Below are 21,163 nucleotides of genomic sequence, written 5' to 3' on the forward strand. Positions count from 1 at the left end.
TCTTTGCTAAACTGTGAGTGTAATCAATCCCTAAACACTCTGCAAGATCACCGGACCATATCTAACCCCTAAATCCGGACGGATCTTCGCAAATTACCCTAAATTCTAAGACTTATATCAAAAGTCAAGGTCTGCAACAACTGTCAGTCACTGAGGTGTACAGAGACTGTTTGAATGAGACTGTTACTGTTCATTGGATGTACCGCAAGTCTTTAAGTAAAGTTTATCCAAGTTCAAGTTCAACTACCTTGTGGACCTTCAGTCATTTTATGCAGGCACCTATCGTTACTGGGAAGGGCGGCGATAGGCCGGAGAATTACCTCAGCATACTAGCCCTCAGTCCGGCGTCACGAACTATAGGGTTAACCTTAACCCTTGATATACTGAAACAACACCCTGACTACACTACCCCTACCCCTGAGGCCTACCACAGATAGATTTGAGATAGATAGATAGACATGAGATAAATAGATAGACAGATAGTTAGATATGAGATAGATAGATAGATAGATATGAGATAGATAGATAGAGAGATAGACAGATAGATTGATATGAGATAGATAGATTTGAGATAGTGGTGGGACGGTCCAAGCTATTTGGCCGCCAAATTTGCAAGCTAAGCACCTCATAATTTCATAATTTCATATTTTCATTTATTGCATTACAGCTGTATAGCTTTTCATGTTTTATCTATATCTTTGTGCTAGCAGTGTGCTGCTGTATTTTCCTGTAGATAGATAGATAGATATTAGATAGATTGATTGATATGAGATATATTGATATGAGATAGATAGATAGATATGAGATAGATAGATAGATAGATATGAGATAGATAGATATGAGATAGATAGATAGATATGAGATAGATAGATAGATAGATATGAGATAGAGAGAGATAGATATGAGATAGATAGATAGATAGATAGATAGATATGAGATAGATATGAGATAGATAGATATGAGATAGATAGATAGATATGAGATAGATAATAAATAAATAGATATAAAATATATAGACGCTGGGTGTAAACCCAATAACCAAACTTGTCTTCTTCACTATTGTATTTAATAGAGATAACCCAGATAAATGAATGCACTTTTGGGACCAGTAATTTATACACTGATGATTTAAAACTCTTCCCCAGACATTGATCTCCATGCGGAGAATCTCCAGATGTGTGTGGATCTGAGGCCGCGCTCTGGATTACACGTGCTCAGGGATGGCATATGGATGGGGTTCACGGTTCTTACAAAAACTATTGTGTTTTTGCTCAGAAAGTTTTATGCTAAGTAATCTATTTTTATTTATTTTATTTTATATTTGCTTAAAAAATAAAGTCTGTTTGAAAGGATTTTGCTAAAGGTTTTAATGCGGCTGCCTCCTGCGTCACCCCGCGCGCCGTCTCCTGTCTGTTATTTAAGTCCTAATTTTCTGTTCCTTCTCTTGGTTTCATACAGAGATAATTTCCCTATGCGGGCAGCCTGCAGTGACCATACGCAGTGCTCAGGGCCCTGACCTAGTGTTTCCATAAAAGAAAACAGCGCTCCGAGGTACAAAAGGGATAAAGAAGTGATTTGTTAGTTCTCCCTGACATGTGATGCTTCATCCCAAACTTATGGGACCTAACATGACAGAGGTATTTTACCTGACTCCCTCCATCGTCTGTGTACATAGCCTGTAGATGGGCAGCTGGGACCTTCTAAATTGCCTATGTTTAGGCCTTACTTTATAATAAAATGGGGTTTGATCATTGTGATCATTGTGCACTAGGGTTTCACAAGCATATTCTAGGCATACCTTTAGTAGTACACTAGGCTGCTTTATACTTACAGAATTTAGCTTTATATTATCCTTAGGAGTCTGGAAGGAGGAGCCTGGGGTCTGCTCTCCTCTGGGCCTCACCGCCTGTTTCTACCTACATCGCTCAATTGATTTGGCAGGCAGAGCTTGATGCCCGAGCACCCAGACTGTCAGTTAACTCTGCAACGTAGACAGAAAGAGGTGGTGGGGCCCGGAGCAGAGCGGACCCCGGGCTCCGCCTCCCTGACTGTCAGCCTGACTCCCAAGGGTAATATAAAGCTTAATTATGCAAGTATAAAGAAGCCTTGTGTACTACTAAAAGTTTGCCTAGAATATGCTTTAGAAGCCCCAGTGCACAGTGTGTAGCTTCACAAGCATATTCTTCGTGACAAATTCGCTTTGTCACAATGATAAGCAAGAACACTTTTCTCCCTGCACTGTGGATGTTTACTCAATGTAAGAAATAAAAGTACAAAGGTTTGTGTGTTATTAGTTTAGCTAGATTGTAAGAAATAGCAGATATGTATTATAGAAAGTCAGACAAAGAGAGAAAATATCTATGTCTATCTATCTGTCTGTCTATCTATCTATCTATTTCATATCTATCTATCTCTTATCTATCTATCTATTTAATATCTATCTATCTCATATCTATCTATCTCTTATCTATCTATTTATTTCATATTTATCTATCTACTGTATCTCATATCTATCTGTCTATCTCATATCTATCTATCTATCTAATTTCTATCTATCTCATATCTATCTATCTATCTATCTATCTCATATCTATCTACCCCATATCGATCTATCTATCTATCTATATATCTATCCCATATCTATCTATCTATCTATCTATCTCATATCTATCTATCTATCTCATATCTATCTTCTATCTATCTCATATCTATCTACCCCATATCTATCTATCTATCCCATATCTATCTGTCTATCTCCTATCTATCTATCTGATATCTATCTATCTCATATCTATCTATCTATCTATCTATCTCATATCTATCTATCTCATATCTATCTATCTATCTATCTATCATCTATCTATAAATCTCATGTCTATCTATCTCATATCTATCTATCTATCTCATATCTATCTCATATATATCTCATATCTATCTCTTATCTATCTATCTATCTATCTATATATCTATTTAATATCTATCTATCTCATATCTATCTATCTCTTATCTATCTATTTATTTCATATTTATCTATCTACTGTATCTCATATCTATCTATCTATCTATCTAGACAAAGAATAAGTCAGCCAGCACTTTAGTTGATACCAAACTATTATATGGACCTGGCCTACAGGTGCACGCTACTAGGCTAGATATACAGCAACAGAAGAATACAGCAGCACACTGCCAGCACAAGGATATAGATGAAACATGAACATGCAGATAAAACATGGAGAGCTATACAGCTATGGTGTAATAGATGCAAATGTGAAACTATGAGATAGTGAGGCACTTAGCTCGCAAATTTGTCTCCGCCGGCGGTCAAATAGCTTGGACGGTCCCACCGCGATAAGGTGGCCTCCTTGGGACGGACCCTACACTGTGAATATGCCTCTGTGTGAACAGTTCAGTAAGCATGGCAGGGTCTGGAACATCCAAGACACCTTATATACACACCTGATAGAGGTGGGTGGGGTGCAAGGCCAACATGGAGGTAGCCACTCCCCCGTATGTGTAATACAGACAAAGAATAAGTCAGCCAGCACTTTAGTTGATATCAAACTATTATATGGACCCGGCCTGCAGGTGCACGCTACTAGGCTAGATATACAGCAACAGAATCTATCTATCTATATATCTATCTCATATCTGTCTATCTATCTATCTATTTCATATCTATCTATCTACTGTATCTCATATCTATCTATCTATTTCATATCTATCTATCTATCTATCTATCTACTGTATCTCATATCTATCTCTCTATCTATCTATTTCATATCTATCTATCTTATATCTATCTATCTATCTCATATCTATCTACCCCATATCGATCTATCTATCTATCTATCTATCTATCTATCTATCCCATATCTATCTATCTATCTATCCCATATCTATCTATCTCATATCTATCTTCTATCTATCTCATATCTATCTACCCCATATCTATCTATCTATCCCATATCTATCTGTCTATCTCCTATCTATCTATCTATCTATCTATCTCATATCTATCTATCTATCTATCTATCTATCATCTATCTATAAATCTCATGTCTATCTATCTCATATCTATCTATCTATCTCATATCTATCTATCTATCTCATATCTATCTATCTATCTATCTATCTATGTATTTCATATCTATCTATCTATCTATCTATCTATCCATACTGTATGTTTTTATCTAGTTTTATTTATTAAAATTTTGCTTTACAGTTTAGGTAACAAAAAATGTTAATATAATGTTCCTGTTCTATATTCCCTACAGGAAGTTCTATTATTTTCAGAAATAGACCATTCATGGTTTGTTTTTTCCTCTGACATGATGGTGGGAGTTTTCAGCTCCACATATTGTCTAGAGCCTCCACAGCGCGTTTCACGCTGAGGCTTACAATGATCTCTTCTATTTTTCTGAAATAAATGAACATCTGAATAAATAAAGGGAGGTTTTAACACATGCAGACTGTTGGGTACCATATTAATGTTCTTCATTAGGAGAATGTCTTGTTCTTCAACCCATCCTCTCATTTCATGGGGTACTTTGTAATGTACCCACTATACTTTAGGGAGTATTCCAGAGTGTCTTATATCTAGTGAAAGCATGGATAGAAGACTAACATATTCATAGTAAATCAATGACAACTTAGTAATAGAGATAAGCCACACCATAGCTATGGAGGAATGCAGACTAGTGGTACTCCAAGTTCCAGACCGCCCTGTGACATCACATAGCAGGAAAGCTGCTCCACTTATATAATGTTCTCCAGGGGCAACATCCCAAATTATTGGCAAATCAGGACAATCTTTGACCATGTTCCTTATTCATGTCTTCGACCTAGCTAGACCTTGTCCCGGACAAGCCCCCAAGATGAGCTGTGGTCATGTTACCACTAGGGGGAGTGTGGAACCCTTTTTCTGCTAAAGGCCATGTGGATATTTATGCAATCATTTGCGGGCCGTACTAAAAATGTGCTGTTCTATTTGATCAAACATTTAATTACCTTATCTTAACCCCTGTAGGTAGTTTTAGCACCCCCTGTAGGTCGTTTTTGGACCATCTGTAGGTATTTTTAGGACCCCTGTCCCCTAAGAATAACAAAAAAAAACACATACTCACCTCGGCTCGTTGGCCGCTGTGCCTTCTCTTGCTTCTTCCTGCAGCTACTAGAGGCCGCGGGCATCTGTGTCTTTTGAGCGATGCATAATGATGTCAGGAGGAAGAGATGCTCACAGCCTCTAGTGTCAGCAGGCACAATCACTAGAGGCTGGTGTTCATACTAGGACGTGCTAGAACACCTGTAGTGTTGTGATGCTACAGGCATCCTATAGTGTCCTGTGGCCGATCTGTGACCATTGGAGGGTTCTCGTGACACTCCAGTGGTGGGCCACAAAAAATGATATTGCAAGCTGGAGGTTTTACACCCTTGCACTAGGGGAACCAATCGCTGGGTAAAAATGTCCCTTGTCATGATGGCTACTTCATACTGTACAGAATAGGGATGTCTCCTTTAACAAAATGCAGTGCACTACGAGGCATAGCAAGTAGTTCTAATGGCAGGAAAATTATTTAGTAATACGAATATGCAACAACGTTGGTATCTTCATTCAATAACACCACAAGGGCATTGTATTGATGGATGAGATGCGATGGCTTTGGGTGCGACTGCTGGAAAGCTCGGTTGCGTGAACAGACCCTGCCATCACTTTGATGGATAGGTATAGGTATAGAACAAAACTGCAAAAAAAAAAACAAAAAAAAAAAACATGCCCTCACATGAAAAGTCTGCATATTCAATTTTCATATACTGATGATTCTTAATAAGTGCGTGAATAGAGTGTCATAAAATCTGCGGTGTCCTTCTTAGATGGAACTGTATTTTATGGAACTGTCATAGTAGGAAAAGTAATTTCATAACAATGACAGGAAGATAACACCTAAGGGGAAACAAATAATATCAGCAAGCTTGTAAGGTATTGTATATCAATCAGGAAGAGTACTGAGCTGCAGTACCAGACACAGCCTGCATACAAGAGTGGCACTGTTACTGGGAAAAACAGCTTTTTTGTTGTTTAACCTCTTTAATTTCTATGATTTTATGTTACGTTTTGATGATACTAAAATGTCTATTAAAAAAAACATTTTTATTTTATTTAATAGTATTTTTTTGTAGCTGTTGCAGAGTAAATTCTGACTAGACTCATGAAGTGACATCTGAGTCTGTTTCTCCCTTATTCACATATAGTTATTGATAGCTTTGGTTGTATTATGGCTCCCGAATTACATGAGGAAGAGACTTAAAGGGGTTATCCAGGAAAAAACTTTATATATATATATATATATATATATATATATATATATATATATCAACTGGCTCCAGAAAGTTAAACAGATCCTTTCAGTACTTATGAGCTGCTGAAGTTGAGTTGTTCTTTTCTGTCTAAGTGCTCTCTGAAGACACCTGTCTCGGGAACTGTCCAGAGTAGAAGCAAATCCCCATAGCAAACCTCTTCTACTCTGTGCAGTTCCCGAGACAAGCAGAGATGTCAGCAGAGAGCCCTGTTGCCAGACAGAAAACAACAACTCAACTTCAGCAGCTGATAATTATTAAAATGAATTAGATTTTTTAATAGAAGTCATTTACGAATCTGTTTAATTTTCAGGAGCCAGTTGATATATATAATTATTTTTTTTTTTCCTGGAATACCCCTTTAAACCGGAGGCACCTGACGTAAACACCATTGATGCAATTAACACCACGAACACATGCATAGTCCCATGGTGGACGTCGGTTCAAAAAGTAATGCTAAATATAGTGGTGGTTCTAGGGAAATATAGACATGAAGAAATAACAATTAAAAAAAAGGAGAGAAGTCCTGCAACTCACTGCTGTGGAAGGAATCAGCATAATTGGGCCACCATGGATCGCCGGGATGATGCGGGAAGCTCAGAGGCTACAAACCAGTAGGTTTCGTGCAGATGCACTTCTTCCGGCCTCAGGAGGCCGGAAGAAGTGCATCTGCACGAAACCTACCTTCGGCAGCTGGAGGCAACCTCTTTGGGAAACACTGGTCTATGTAGAGGACAGGAGCTTCTTCAGGGTCCTGTACAGTACAGGCAATGTCCCAAAAAAGTAACATGGAGCCGCCCTCGCCTGGTGTCCAAAGGAGCAGCTAACCCTGGTACAGGTAAAGAGTACAGAACATGTAATACCTCCCTGTACTGTAGGGGGCGCTACCAGACACCAGTCAGTGCATGCACTTCAGTAATACAGGGGTTTTACCAGTGAAATATCCATTCTGAAGTTACAACGGTCCAGAAAAGACCATCGTATGATGAAACTATTGTATGTTGAGGCCATTGTAAGTTGAGTGATCACTATACAGGTTTATTAAGAAATTTGGCAGCACGCAATTTTGGAACTAGGTTAAAAATAACCAAACAGACATGTTTGACATCACTACATAGGTGACCTCATGTCATCAGTGATGTCATGGGTCCAACTCTTTGGTCCAGGTGCTAACACACACCTTTTCTGCTTTGCCCAAAAACATACAAAAACAATTTTTTAAACGTATAAAAGCGTAAAGCGGTAACAGTTTTCAAGGTTGTTCTACGGAACATATATATAGAAGAGTGGGAACATGAGAGCGCTCCCAGATGCCTTACTGTTGTCCAGATGGTTGGCCTTAATAATTTTTTCCGAATAGTCAGAGACGCTGGAGCACTCGATCTGCGCAAACACAGAAACACACAATAAGTGGGTCAAAGGTTGTTGTACACGAAAAAAAAGACGCATTACAAGTGCGGTATTTTACTCTCAGGTGGTTTGTTATGAGGCTTTGTTGGTTTCTTAGGTGTGCCTCTGTGGCTGTCTCAGAACTACATCTCCCAGCATGCACATCGAATTTGTTTCTCCGCCCAAGTCAATGGACACCAGATGGAAACCCGATGGACCCCATTCAAAATCAGTGGGACCTGTCGGGACCCGTTGGTATCTGTTCCAACACGGATGTGAACTGAGCTTAATAGTGTTGCTCGCGAATATTCGCAATGCAAATTTTATTTGCGCATATCGCATATTCGCGAATATTCGCAAATACAGCACTATATATTCGTAATTACGAATATTCGTTTTTTTTCTTCTTCACAGTACACATCACTAGTGTTGCTCGCGAATATTCGCAATTCGAATTTCATTCGCGAATATCGCATATTCGCGAAATCGCACGAATATAGTGCTATATATTCGTAATTACGAATATTCGTTTTTTTTTTTTCCACAGTACACATCACAGTGATCATCCCTCTCTGTTTCCAGCTTATGTGGTGTAAGAAGGCTCTTATACTACTGTGTGAGACTGGTGTGCGAAGTTTCGCATATGCGAAAATTAGCATATGCTAATTTTCACGTATGCGAATTTTCACCTATGTTAATTTCGTATATGCAAATTTTCGCATATGCTAATTTTCGCACACGCGAATATTCGAGTATGCCAAAAGAAAATGAGAATATTATGAATATGCGAATATTCGCGAATATGACGAATATTCGTCCATATATTCGCGAATTCGAATATGGCCTATGCCGCTCAACACTACACATCACAGTTATCACCCCTCTCTGCTTCCAGCTTGTGTGGTGTAAAGAAGGCTCTTGCGAATTTTCGTTTACGCTAATTATTGCATATGCTGTTTTCCATTTGCGAATATTCATTTATGCAAATTTACGCATATGTTAATTTTCGCATTTGCAAATTTTCACATTTGCGGATCTTCGCAATTGCTTGGTTTTTTATAATCATAATTATCATAATTTTCGCATATATTAATTTTCGCTTTTTTGGATTTTCGCAATTACTAGTTTTTTTTTGTATTGCGAATTTTTGCTTATCATAATTTTCGCATATGTTAATTTTCGCATGCAATAATTTTTCCATTTGTGTTTTTCGCATGTTTATTTATCGCAATTGCGAATTTTCGTGTATTTTAATTTTCGTATATACGAAAATAAAACGCGTACATTACTAATATGCGAATTTAGAACGTAAATATTCGCAAATCAAATTATATTCGTGAATTCGCGAACATAGCGCTATATATTCGTAATTACGAATATTCATTTTTTTTTTTTTTCTTCACAGTACACATCACAGTGATCATCCCTCTCTGCTTCCAGCTTATGTGTAGTGGCATAGGCCATATTCAAATTCACGAATATTCGCGAATATATGGACGAATATTCGTCATATATTCGCGAATATTCGCGGACATGCAAATATTCGCATATGCGAAAATGTGCATAAATGAAAACCTGTGCAAACAAAAATTAGTATATGCGGCCCAAAATTTGCATATGCTATACTACTGTGTGAGACTGGCGTGCGAATTTTCGCATATACGAAAATTTGCATGTTAATTTTCGTATATGCGAATTGTTGCACATTATAAAATAAAAAATGCCTAAAGAAAAAAAGCCACAAAAATTAAATATTGGAAAATTTTTGTGGCATTTTTTTCAGGCCCCCCCAAAAAAATTACAAACAAAAGTTGTATCTGTTTGTAGACTAAGGGGGAGGGGGATTGATAAAACTATGTGCAAAGGAACAGTGGTGCAGTTCCCCTTAGCAACCAATCAGGTTCCAACTTTCATTTTTCAGGAGCCTTTTTGAAAATGAAAGAAGCGATCTGATTGGTTGCTATTAGTGTTGAGCAGCATAGGCCATATTCGAATTCGCGAATATTCGCGAATATATGGACGAATATTCGTCATATATTCGCGAATATTTGCATATTCGTAATATCCTCGTTTTTTCCGCATACGTGAAAAAAACACGTATGCGAAAATGTACAGAAAAGTAATGTATACGAAAATTCGCATATGCGAATATTAACGTATAGTAATTTCCGTATAAGCGAAAATTCGCACGCCAGTTTCACACAGTAGTATTAGAGCCTTCTTTACACCACACAAGCTGGAAGGAGAGAGGGATGATCACTGTCATGTGTACTGTGAAAAAAAAAATAAAAAAATAAAGAGAATATTCGTAATTACGAATATATAGTGCTATATTCGCGAATATTCGCAAATTTGCGAATATGCGATATTCGCGAATAAAATTCACTTTGCGAATATTCGCGAGCAACACTATTTGCTATTAGCAACTACTCTTTGTAGAAGTATGACAGCCATGCCACAAGACGTGATAAGACTCACTCACCCCGTACACTTTCTTTGCTCCGGCCTTTGCTGCGAACATGGAGAGGATTCCAGTACCACTACCGACATCCAGGACTATTTTATCCTTAAACACGTGTTTATTGTGATACATGGAGTTTCTATAAGTCAATGTGCGCACCTCATCTTTCAGCATTTCCTATGAAAACAAGCGCAAAAAAAAAAAAAATCATAAAAAAATTCTTCAGAAAGATATGGAAATACATAAGCAAAATGCTTCAAAAAGTTAAAGTGTACCTGTCCCTTTAAAAAATAAAAAAATTTGCTCTTGTTTTGATTGGTCAGATCGGAGCGTTTTGATTGGAAGACCAAGACAATCCTATAGAGTTACATTGTGAGTTTGTTATTAGGTGCCCCTGTTTAATTGCTTATTAACGCAAATAGCAAATCAGCCAATCACATGAAATCAACTCCATGCATTTAATCATGTAGACGTGGTCAAGACAACTTGCTGAAGTTCAAACCGAGCACCAGAATAGGGAAGAAAGGGGATTTATGTGACTTTCAAAAACTGCAGATCTACTAAGATTTGAACGTACAACCATCTCTAGGGTTTACAGAGAATGGTCGGAAAAAGAGAAAATATCCAGTGAGCGGCAGTTGTGTGGATGAAAAAGCCTTGTTGATTCCAAAGGAGAATGGGCAGACTGGTTCCAGAATAACCATTTCTTACAACCAAGGTCTGTAGAATACCATCTCTGAAGGCACAACAGGTCCGAGCTTGAAGCAGATGGGCTACAGCAGCAAAAGACCATACCGAGTGCAACTCCTGTCAGCTAAGAACAGGACACTGGGGCTACAATTCACACAGGCACCACAACTGGACAATAGAGGACTGGAATAACATTGTTCGGTCTGATGAGTCTTAATTCCAGTTGCAACATTCAGATGACAGGGTAAGAATTTGGTGAAAACAACATGAAAGCATGGATCCATCCTGCGGTGATACTTCCGGCAGGATAATGCCCCATGTCACATGACATCATCTCATACAGGACAATGAGGTCACATTACATCATCTCATACAGGACAATGAGGTCACATGACATCATCTCATACAGGACAATGAGGTCACATGATATCATCTCATACAGGACAATAAGGTCACATGATATCACCTCATACAGGACAATGAGGTCACATGACATCATCTCATACAGGACAATGAGGTCACATGACATCATCTCATACAGGACAATGAGGTCACTGGACTCCAATGGCCTCCACAGTCCACAGATCTTATCCAATAGGGCCTCATTTACTATTGGAGTTTCATGTAAATTTTGGCAGAAAAATATGGGAACTACATTACACTATTTATTAATGGCAAGTGCCAAACATGCCACAGAGTTTACCTATTTGTCCAACCTATCACTAACTGCAAATTCTCCAAAATGTGGCTGTGTTTTTTTCATTAAATCATTTGTGTAAACTTCACCCTGTTTTTGGCGTCAATGCGCCAAAGTCTCCTGATATATGGAAACACCATTCATAAATATGAGGAAAAAAATAAAAATTTATTACTATAAAAACTGAAAAAAGGGCAAAAAATAGTATGAGGTCTAAAGTATCAACCAAAAGACAATACCGTATATATTCCCTTGTTCCAACAATAATTACATTGATACGATGCAATGGACGGCGCCAACCTTTCTCCTGCATTTTACATCCATTCCCAGAGCTTTGTCCTTTATTAAAAGAGTAATTGTGATTTCTAAAAAAAAAAACACCTTCCTTAGAGAATTGACTTTTAAAGCAAATTGATTTTTCCATAAAATAAAGACTTTATAAAATGGTTTTTAGGCAAATTCCAAGAAATAAAGAGTGACAAGATTGAAATACAATGGGTCTAATGACGAAAATGTTCCATAGAAGAGAAACATTGCTGCAGAGAGCAATGAATAATACAGCCCTGGCATTGTTGGCATAAATAACCAGACAGACATTATCTATATTGGTCTGGCTTGCGTTGATGCGTTGGCACACATAACACATTTTCATTGAGATGCTTTATCACTTTAATTGAAAGAATACATTAGAAGGGACAGGGCTAAGATACTCACTCTTGTTTTGCTGTATTAATCTACATAGAATAGATGGCATTTTTGATGGGATCCTCGGCATAGAAGGATCAGAGTTTCCTGGTATCGTAAATCTCCAGCACTGCGGTGATAGATAGGCATCGGTCACCTAGGTTGTAGCTAGGCACCGGGAACCTTCTCTTTCTCCTTCTAAGATGGGCAAGGGGTGGAAGTAAGCATCGGGGAACAAAACAGGTTGGACCATGTCTGCTTCCCGGTCAATTCCTTTAAGAACTTTGCCAAGGCCAAGCAAATTGGCATGGGCCTCACCAGTTTTCCACTAGTTACTCCTTTAGTTCCTAGTTATGCTTCACTGTAAACTGCTGAGGTGTAGATTTTTTGGTAAGCAATAATAAATGTTGACTCCTCAAGGTGAAGCCATAACCAAGGCTCATGCCCATGATGGTATGGGGGGGGGGGGTTTCCAGCAGGTTGTCCATCTGAAGTTGTCCAGGATTCGAAAAGAATGGCTTATTTCTTCCCAAACAGCATCACACCTGCCTACAAATAGTGTGGTTTCAGTACCAGGCACAATTCATGGAGAGGGGTGGCACTATTTTTTTGTAAGGTTGGCTTCACACCACGATTTGACCTTCCGATGCACAGATACGATTTTAAAAGCTCAAATCACCTAAAATCGTATCTGTGCCCGGACAGGTATTGAAATATACGAAGCCATTAACTATTATGGAGCTGCGGACCCGATCGTAGTCCTCTAGTGACTATGATCTGGTCATTTTCTTAGCATGTCAGATTTTGGAAAATCGTGGCAGACCAACTTAGAAGACATCTAACGAATACCTTCGGTATGACCTGTCCAATGCTAGGTACCATGCAAGAAAACACTAAATCTAATAAAACTTTGTCCATGATATCTTTCAATTAATGTGCCAATTTCAATGCAAATGGTGAAAATTTTGACAAAATCAACCCCAGGCTAAAGGAACAGCTTACTGCTTCAGTAACCTTCACCCACCAAGCGAGGCATCAACTTCTCAGATGGTACCTAGTCAAAATAGAGGGAATAGAGAAAAGGTCTTGTTGAAGTTTGCAGAAAATCTTCTTAACAACATGGCTTTCAACATGTTCGATCCTCTTGTTTTTTTGGGTGGTAATCTACCCTTAGGGGTTGGTAGCAGTTTACTCCAATCTTTTTGTTTAAAACACATGTACACTTGGCTAAATCCAGAATAAATGTGTATTGGGAGCCGGGAGGAATAGCTGTTGGCCAAATAAGTGTTTGGCCAACAAGTAACATCTCAAGTGTATGGCCTGTATTTACCCAGCTCTTGGCTTGACTTATGTAGACTATATTCATCCAGATCAACATGGGCCCAATAGCCATGAAGTTGGAAGGAATAGCTGTTGGCCAAACAAATATTTGACCAACAAGTAACATCTCAAGTATATGGCTGGTTTACCATTGAAAAATCAGATTGTGACTCAATCTATTATGCTGTAGTGTTGATCCAGAGGAAGGCACAATACCTTCACAACATTCTTTAGCAGAGATTTCCATAGTTTTTACTAGAGATGGCCAAATACTGTAAAATTGGAATGTATCAATGTCATTCTGAATTTCCCACAAAAATAGTTTGAATTCAAAACTATTGGGATTCATTTTAGATGCAGGAGCAGGGACGCTTGTCAAAGATAGTAGTCCCTGCTCCGGTACTCTGAGCAGCTCTGAAGTAAGAAATAATGCTCTATGGATCACTGCTTACACTTACTTAATTTGCTATGACACCTAGAATAACTTAGCTATATTCGAAGATACCAAACTTCCATTTCCCTTCAGCCATTCTGAAGTTGTGTTGTATGGTTTCCAATTTAAAGTATATGAGAATCTTGTAGGCCCACAAAATACTACACTATCACTATTTAAAAATTACGTAAGTTCCTTTAAGAAATGGCTCTAGGTGTAACAGGGCCCTTGAGCAAACGAGTACAGTGACTATCCTATTTACCCAGCTCTTGGCTTTACTAATGTAGACCATGTTCATCCAGATCAACATGGGCCCAAAACCCTAGTGCGCTCTGGCATCTGCAGGGTTTGCCTGGTTTTGATGCCAAACTTGGCTTTTTTCCATATTCAAAGACAACTTTTGAATCTCTTCAGCCATTCTTAAGTTGTGTTCTATGGTCTCCAATGTAGAGTATATGACAGCCTTGTAGGCCCACAAAACTATCACTACTTATAATTTACAAATTCCTTCCAGAAATGGCTCTAGTTGCATTAGAGCCATTGAGTAAAAGAGTAGCAGTGACCTGGGTCGTAACTACAGGGGGTGCAGAGGACCAGGACCCTGTGACTGAAAGGGCCCCAAGGCACTTTTGCCTATAAGAAGACACCAGTAGTATACATGACACAGGTTGACATGGGGCCCTGTTAAAGATTTTGCATTGGGGCCCACAAGCTACAAGTTACACCTCTGACAGTGGTCATCCTATTTACCCAGCTCTCTCCGCTTGACTAGCGTAGACTATGTCCATCCAGATCAACATGGGCCCAAAAGCCTAAGTGGGCCCTGGCATCTTTAGGGGTTGCCTTGTTTCGATGGCAACCATTGCTTTTCCCTAAAATAAATCTCTATTTAAAGAGTGGTTACTAATCCGCTAGCACTAGGACCATGGATGCCTCGGCAGGAATTCCACTGAACTTATTCAAATGAAGAAGCAAAATTAATAATATCTTAAGTAATAAGATTTATCACGGTTTTATAATATATTCCATTTAATAGTTCATTCAAAATTCCTGCGATATTGATTATGAAGTTGTTCCTATGTAGCGCCATGCCACAATTTGCATATAATAGGTTGGTCCTTTATATCAAATTCACTTTAAGTAGAGTTTAATTCGACTATTATGTGAAATAATTATATAGGAGATATGAGGAAAGTCATGTCCTCTACTTGAGTCCGACCCTCGTCATAAATCCCTTAAAGGGGTTGTCCTATTTGTCTCGGCTGTTGTGGAGTGCCACAGGTTGTGTATGCTCTGGATGGGAGTTAATGGTCTTTAACCCCTTAAAGGGGTACTCTGGAGGAAAAGAAACATTTTTTTATCAAATGGTGCCAGAAAGTTATAAATTATTTCAATTTACATTTTTTAACCCTTCCAGTAGTTATCAGCTGCTGTATGCTCCAGAGGAAGTTGAGTTGTTCTTTCCAGTCTTACTACAGTACTCTCTGCTGACACCTCTGTCTGTGTCAGAAACTGTCCAGAGCATGAACCTCTATTGGGCCGGACAGTTCCTGACAAGGACAGAGGTGGCAGCATTTACAGTCTAGGTACTCCGCCCCTAGACATATAATTCCCTATCCAAAGGATAGGGGAGAAGATGTCTGATCAGGTGACGGGTTCGGCCGATGGGATCTCCATGCCGGCAATCCAGCGTTCTGAACATTTATGTTCAGAACGCCGGCTTTGGGCGGCCGTGGTCATGACATCAGGCCACACCCCCTCCATTTATGTCTATGGGAGGGGGCGTGACGCCCCCTCCCATAGACATAAATGGAGGGGGTGTTGCGTGCTGTCACAAACACCGCTGCCCCAAGCCTGCGTTCTGAACATTTAGTGGTCCCAACGGGTGGTCACGATACCCCCGCGATTAGACATCTCCTCCCCTATCCTAGGGGTCTAGGGGCGGAGTATGCCTTTAAGGACTTAAAAAACGTTATCTGTATGTATAGCGTTGTTATCTTAAACACTCTGGTTTTTAAAGGGATCAATAGGCGCTCTAGCACAAAAACCCCATTAAGACTTGAAAAAGGATGTATTCCATGTGTTGATCGGCTGTCAAGGGTTCTCTTTACTGACGCTTGGAAGGAAATTGTTATTTTCCGTTCAGTTTATCTTCCCCGGCAGTTCCCTATCTGCTTACATTTAGTTTTATTTGGCTTTTATGGCTAATCTCTACTTCTACAGCTCTGTTCGCAGGGATGAAGGACATCTGTTTAGAATAATCTATTCATTTCACAGATATTATCAGCAACAACTTTTTTTTTGCTGTTTTTCCGAACTGTAAATTTGCTGAAAGTGGAGAAAACAGATGAAAAGCGAAGACTTATTTACCATGAAACTTCCTGTTCCTGAGATTTTACTGTGGCGCATATTTAACTTGCTCATGTTTTGTAATATCGGAAAAACATTATTTTAAAAGCGAGGTTTGTATTAGGATTAGAAAAGCAGGGCTGCTTTCGTTCGGGAACAGCACCACCACTTGTTCAAAGGTTGTGTTTGGTACTGCAGATCCCCTATCCACAGGATGAATAAAAAGGAGAGCTGTCCCGATACCATTTTTTTAAAGACCGAGTATGAGTACCAATAGGTTTTTTCAAGTACTCATTGATGCTGTCAATAAAAAAAAAAAAAATTATGTCATGTGACAGCAGAGGTGGTGCAGACTTTGTGAAGCCTTAGGCGAAACATAAGGACCTCATAATTAAGATATGTCCCCAGTTCGGTAGGGAATCCCTCTTTATTAGATAGAATCCACCCAGTAGTTACATAGAGAATTCCCTCTATTAGGTAGAAGCCCCGAGTAGGTAGGTAGGGAATCTCTCCCTATTAGGTAGAAGCTCCCAGTAGGTAGGAAATCCTCTTATTAGATTGAAACCCCCAATAGATAGTTAGGTAGGTCATTTCCCTAATTAAGTAGTTGCCCCCAGTAGTTATGTAGGGAATCCCCCCCCAATTGGGTAGATGTCCCCAGTAGTTAGGTAGAGAATCCCTCTATTAGGCAGAAGTCCTCATTAAGCAGTTTCCCCAATAAGTCTATATCTCAGGAAAATCATAGAAATCCCACTCCCGTTCCCTCAGTTCCCGCCTGAGCCCTCTGCATCCTCCTCTCTGTTAGTAGTACAGGATCTTCTCCTTCGCTCAGTTATCTGGAGTGGTGCAGGACCTGCTGTGCGATGAATTGATGTAATTGCACCCAGTAGGTCCTGCACCAATTCGGATAATGGAGCAAATGAGGAGGTCTTACACCACTTTGGATAATGGAGAGATGGATGAAGAGGCCTAAGCACAGGAACGAAGGAGAGATTAGAAGGATTTTATTATATTTTTGATCTGTGGGTATCAGGATGGGTATCAGGGACTTGTGCATGGATACAAGTACTTGTGTAAATGTCCGGTATCGGCGCAGATACCAATACCAGTATCAGGACATTCCTAGTAATAAGTGTCTGATCAGTGGGCTACATGCGCTCAGTTGTCATCGGCTAACCCATAGAGTTAAAATGGAGGGGAAGAGCGTATTCTCAACCACTGCGCAATTTCAACAGGAGCACTCGAGACCCCATTACTGTGACTGATGATGGTCTGAATCCCTAAAAGAGGAGAGATATTGGGGTTGATCTTCATAAAATAGTAGGGTGTTTTTTTGTGTGCATTTCCCCCCCGACATGTATAAAGTTACATAGTTCATAAGGTTGAAATAAGACCAGAGTCCATCAAGTTCAACCTATAACCCTAATGAGTCCCTACTGAGTTGATCCAGAGGAAGGCTAAAAAAAACCTCATACTAGAGGTAAAAATTCCTTCCCGACTCCAATATGGCATCAGAACTAATCCCCGGATCAACGTTCTGTCCCTATAGATCTAGTATCCATAACCAGCAATGTTATTACTCTGCAAAAATGCATCCAGTCCCCTTTTGAACTCCTTTACAGAGTTCACCATGACCACCTCCTCCGGGAGAGAATTCCACAGTCTCACTGCTCTTACAGTAAAGAACCTCCATCTGTGCTAGTGTAGAAACCTTCTTTCCTCTAGATGTAGATGCCCCCTTGTTATAGATACAGTCCTGGGTATAAATAGGTCATGGGAAAGATCTCTGTACTGCCCCCTGTTATATTTATACATAGTTATTAGGTCGCCCCTAAGCCTTCTTTTTTCTAAACTAATCCCAATTCTGATAATCTTTCTGGGTACTGTAGTCCTCCCATTCCCCGTATTACTCTGGTTGCCCGTCTTTGAACCCTCTCCAGCTCCACTATATCTTTCTTGTACACTGGTGCCCAGTACTGTACACAGGATTCTATGTGTGGTCTGACTAGTGATTTGTACAGCGGTAGAATTATTTCCTTGTCATAGGCATCTATGCCCCTATTGATGACCCCCATGATTATTTTTGCCTTCGCCGCCGCTGCCCGACACTGGTCACTACAGCTAAATTTACTGTTAACTAAGACTCCTAAATCCTTTTCCACATCGGTCATCCCAAGTGTTCTCCCATTTAATACATAATCCCAGCCCGGATTTTTTTTCCCCATGTGCATTACCTTACATTTATCAGTGTTCATCCATTTGTAACAGTGCTCTGTCCTCTATAGTGTTCACCGCTTTACAGAGTTTAGTATCATCTGCAAAGATTGCTACTTTACTATTCAACCTCTCTACAAGGTCATTAATAAATATATTAAATAGAACAGGACCCAAGACTGACCCCTGTGGTACCCCACTAGTAACAGTCACCCAATCAAAATAAGTACCATTAATAACCACCTTCTGTTTCCTTTCACTGAGCCAGCTACTTACCCACTTACACACATTCTCCCCCAGCCCAATCCCTCTCATTTTATGCACCAATCTTTTATGTGGCACCGTATCAAATGCTTTGGAAAAATCCAAATATACGACATCCAGCGATTCCCCCTGGTCCAGTCGGGAGCTCACCTCCTCATAAAAGATGATCAGGTTAGTTTGACAGGACCGATCCCTCATAAAGCCATGCTGATATGGGGGTCATACATTTATTTTTATCAAGATACTCCAAAATAGCATCTCTTAGAAAACCCTCAAACAATTTACATACAACGGAGGTTAAACTAACAGGCCTATAATTCCCGGGGTCACCTTTAGACCCCTTTTTAAATATTGGCACCACATTTGCCATATGCCAGTCCTGGGGAAATGTATTTTTTTTTTTTTTACAACAGTTCTATACCATTGGGTTTTCCAGAGCTCAAATCCACCACATTTTTTGTGGAAACCTTAGTAAATATGTTGGGGGCATGCCCCTTTTGTCGGAAACATGACACTTTTTCGTGTTCTTATTTGGGAAATAAAATAAATTGGGCAGAGCTGCAGTACCACCAATAACCTGTACAGGCAGGTGGCACTGTATTATTTCATATTTTTTCTAATCATGTACAGCCAATTTAAATGGGTTGTCTGGTAATTGACATTTATCATCAATCCAAAGTAAAGGGATAATTGTACGGTTATTGGGGAGGGGTGGGGGTGGGACCCTTTTCAATCTGGAAAATGGGTTTCAAGTCTCAAGTTAGAATGAAGTGGAGGGGAAGTTTACTTGACTATCCTTGGCAGCTCTCATAGCCAACAACTGGAGTGGCGTTGCACATGTCCATTCTGATTAGAGACTTAGGGCTCTGTCCTTGAGATCATGGGGGGGGGGGGGGGGGGTTAGGGGTCCAACTTCCTGCAATCGTACACTTATCCTCGACTCTGTGGATAGGGAATATATGTGTTAATGGTCAGACAACCCATTGTAGTCTTGTATGAGGGCATGCATGTCAGGCACCATCTCCAGGTCCTAGATGTGAACTGCCTCTCTGCCTTGGCCAGGGTATGTAGATACATTTTTAATCCGGTGGGTTGAAGGACAGTTTCGAAACAATTAAACCATCTTACCTCATGAATTCCAAAGTGAGCGTAGGAATCAAAGTAGTAATCTCTTGAGGTCATCTCTTCTGGATTTAGCAATTTGGCCATTTTGCCCCTCCCGGGGCAGCTAGGTTGAATAGGGGTGTGTATCACATGTTGAACAAGCTGTACAGGCTTCGGAAGTACCACTGGCTGAACAGGTTGGGAAGGTCCACCACAGACCTACAAGAAAGAGGCAATGATAGAAGTAGTTAGTCTTGCCAAAGCTCATCATTGCTAGTTATAGAGAAACCTTATTGTGGAGCGCATGGGGTTAACTCATGGACAACTGTAAAGAGTCTACTCCTGATCTTTTTAGTCTTTACTAAAGGGATGCAAGTTACTCTACCACCTTCAAGAAGGACTGATATATCCTGCTGCCTCTGAGAGGGAACGATTGTCCAGTCAGATAGGATAGGCCTTTTGCTTCTCGTTGTATCTGCTAGGGCCTCAGGCCGGGCCTAGTGTCACATCTTCATTCAGACTTGTATCTTGCAATAGCAAAATGCAACTCAACATAACTACCCAAAACTTTACCCACTGGTAGCCAATATATCCTGCTGCCTCTGAATGGGAGTGATTGCCCAATCAGAGAGAATAAGCTTTACAAGGGCCTCTCCGTTTCTCCTGGTACCTGCTGGGGCCTCGGGCAGGACCTAATGTCACATCTCTATTCAGTCCTCCCTTCAGAAATGGAGCTTAACCTTTGTAGTACTACTTTACTACACAATACTAAACCCACAGGTAGCCAGTCACTTAAAGGGGTACTCTGCTGCTCATCGTTTGGAACAAACTGTTCTGAACGCTGGAGCCGGCGACAGGAGCTCATGATGTCATAACCACGCCCACTCATGATGTCATGCCCTGCCCCCTCAATGCAAGTCTATGGGAGGGGGCTTGACGCCCCCTCCCATAGACTTGCATTGAGGGGGCGGGATATAATGAGGGGGTGGGGCTATGATGTTACGAGCTCACAGCGCCGGCTCCAACGTTCGGAACAGTTTGTTCCAAACGCTGAGCAGTGAAGTACCCCTTTAATGATCCCCTTAGCGGGGTATTTCAGAATGATTTTTCTAACAAAGCCTAAAGGAGTTTCCTAATATCCACTGCCCACCCAAACACCTGCCTGTACTACTGCTAGTGCTTACATGCACCATTGCAGTCCTGT

At 40.1% G+C, this 21,163-nt stretch overlaps 1 protein-coding gene across 5 annotated transcripts in view; it reads right to left on the reverse strand.

The window, feature by feature from the left end:
- PRMT8 (protein arginine methyltransferase 8) overlaps positions 1-21,163 on the reverse strand; it is a 144,355-nt gene that overhangs the window by 53,752 nt on the left and 69,440 nt on the right. For all 5 annotated transcript variants that reach the window (XM_056517261.1, XM_056517259.1, XM_056517260.1 and 2 more), the window contains exons 2-4: positions 19,984-20,178; positions 10,226-10,381; positions 7,674-7,737 (exon numbers count right to left, since the gene is read on the reverse strand). In XM_056517261.1, coding sequence (XP_056373236.1) covers positions 7,674-7,737; positions 10,226-10,381; positions 19,984-20,178 — 415 coding nt within the window. The remainder of the gene's footprint in view (positions 1-7,673; positions 7,738-10,225; positions 10,382-19,983; positions 20,179-21,163) is intronic.

This window comes from Hyla sarda, chromosome 4 (genome assembly GCF_029499605.1).
Source record: "Hyla sarda isolate aHylSar1 chromosome 4, aHylSar1.hap1, whole genome shotgun sequence".
Taxonomy (NCBI): domain Eukaryota; kingdom Metazoa; phylum Chordata; class Amphibia; order Anura; family Hylidae; genus Hyla; species Hyla sarda.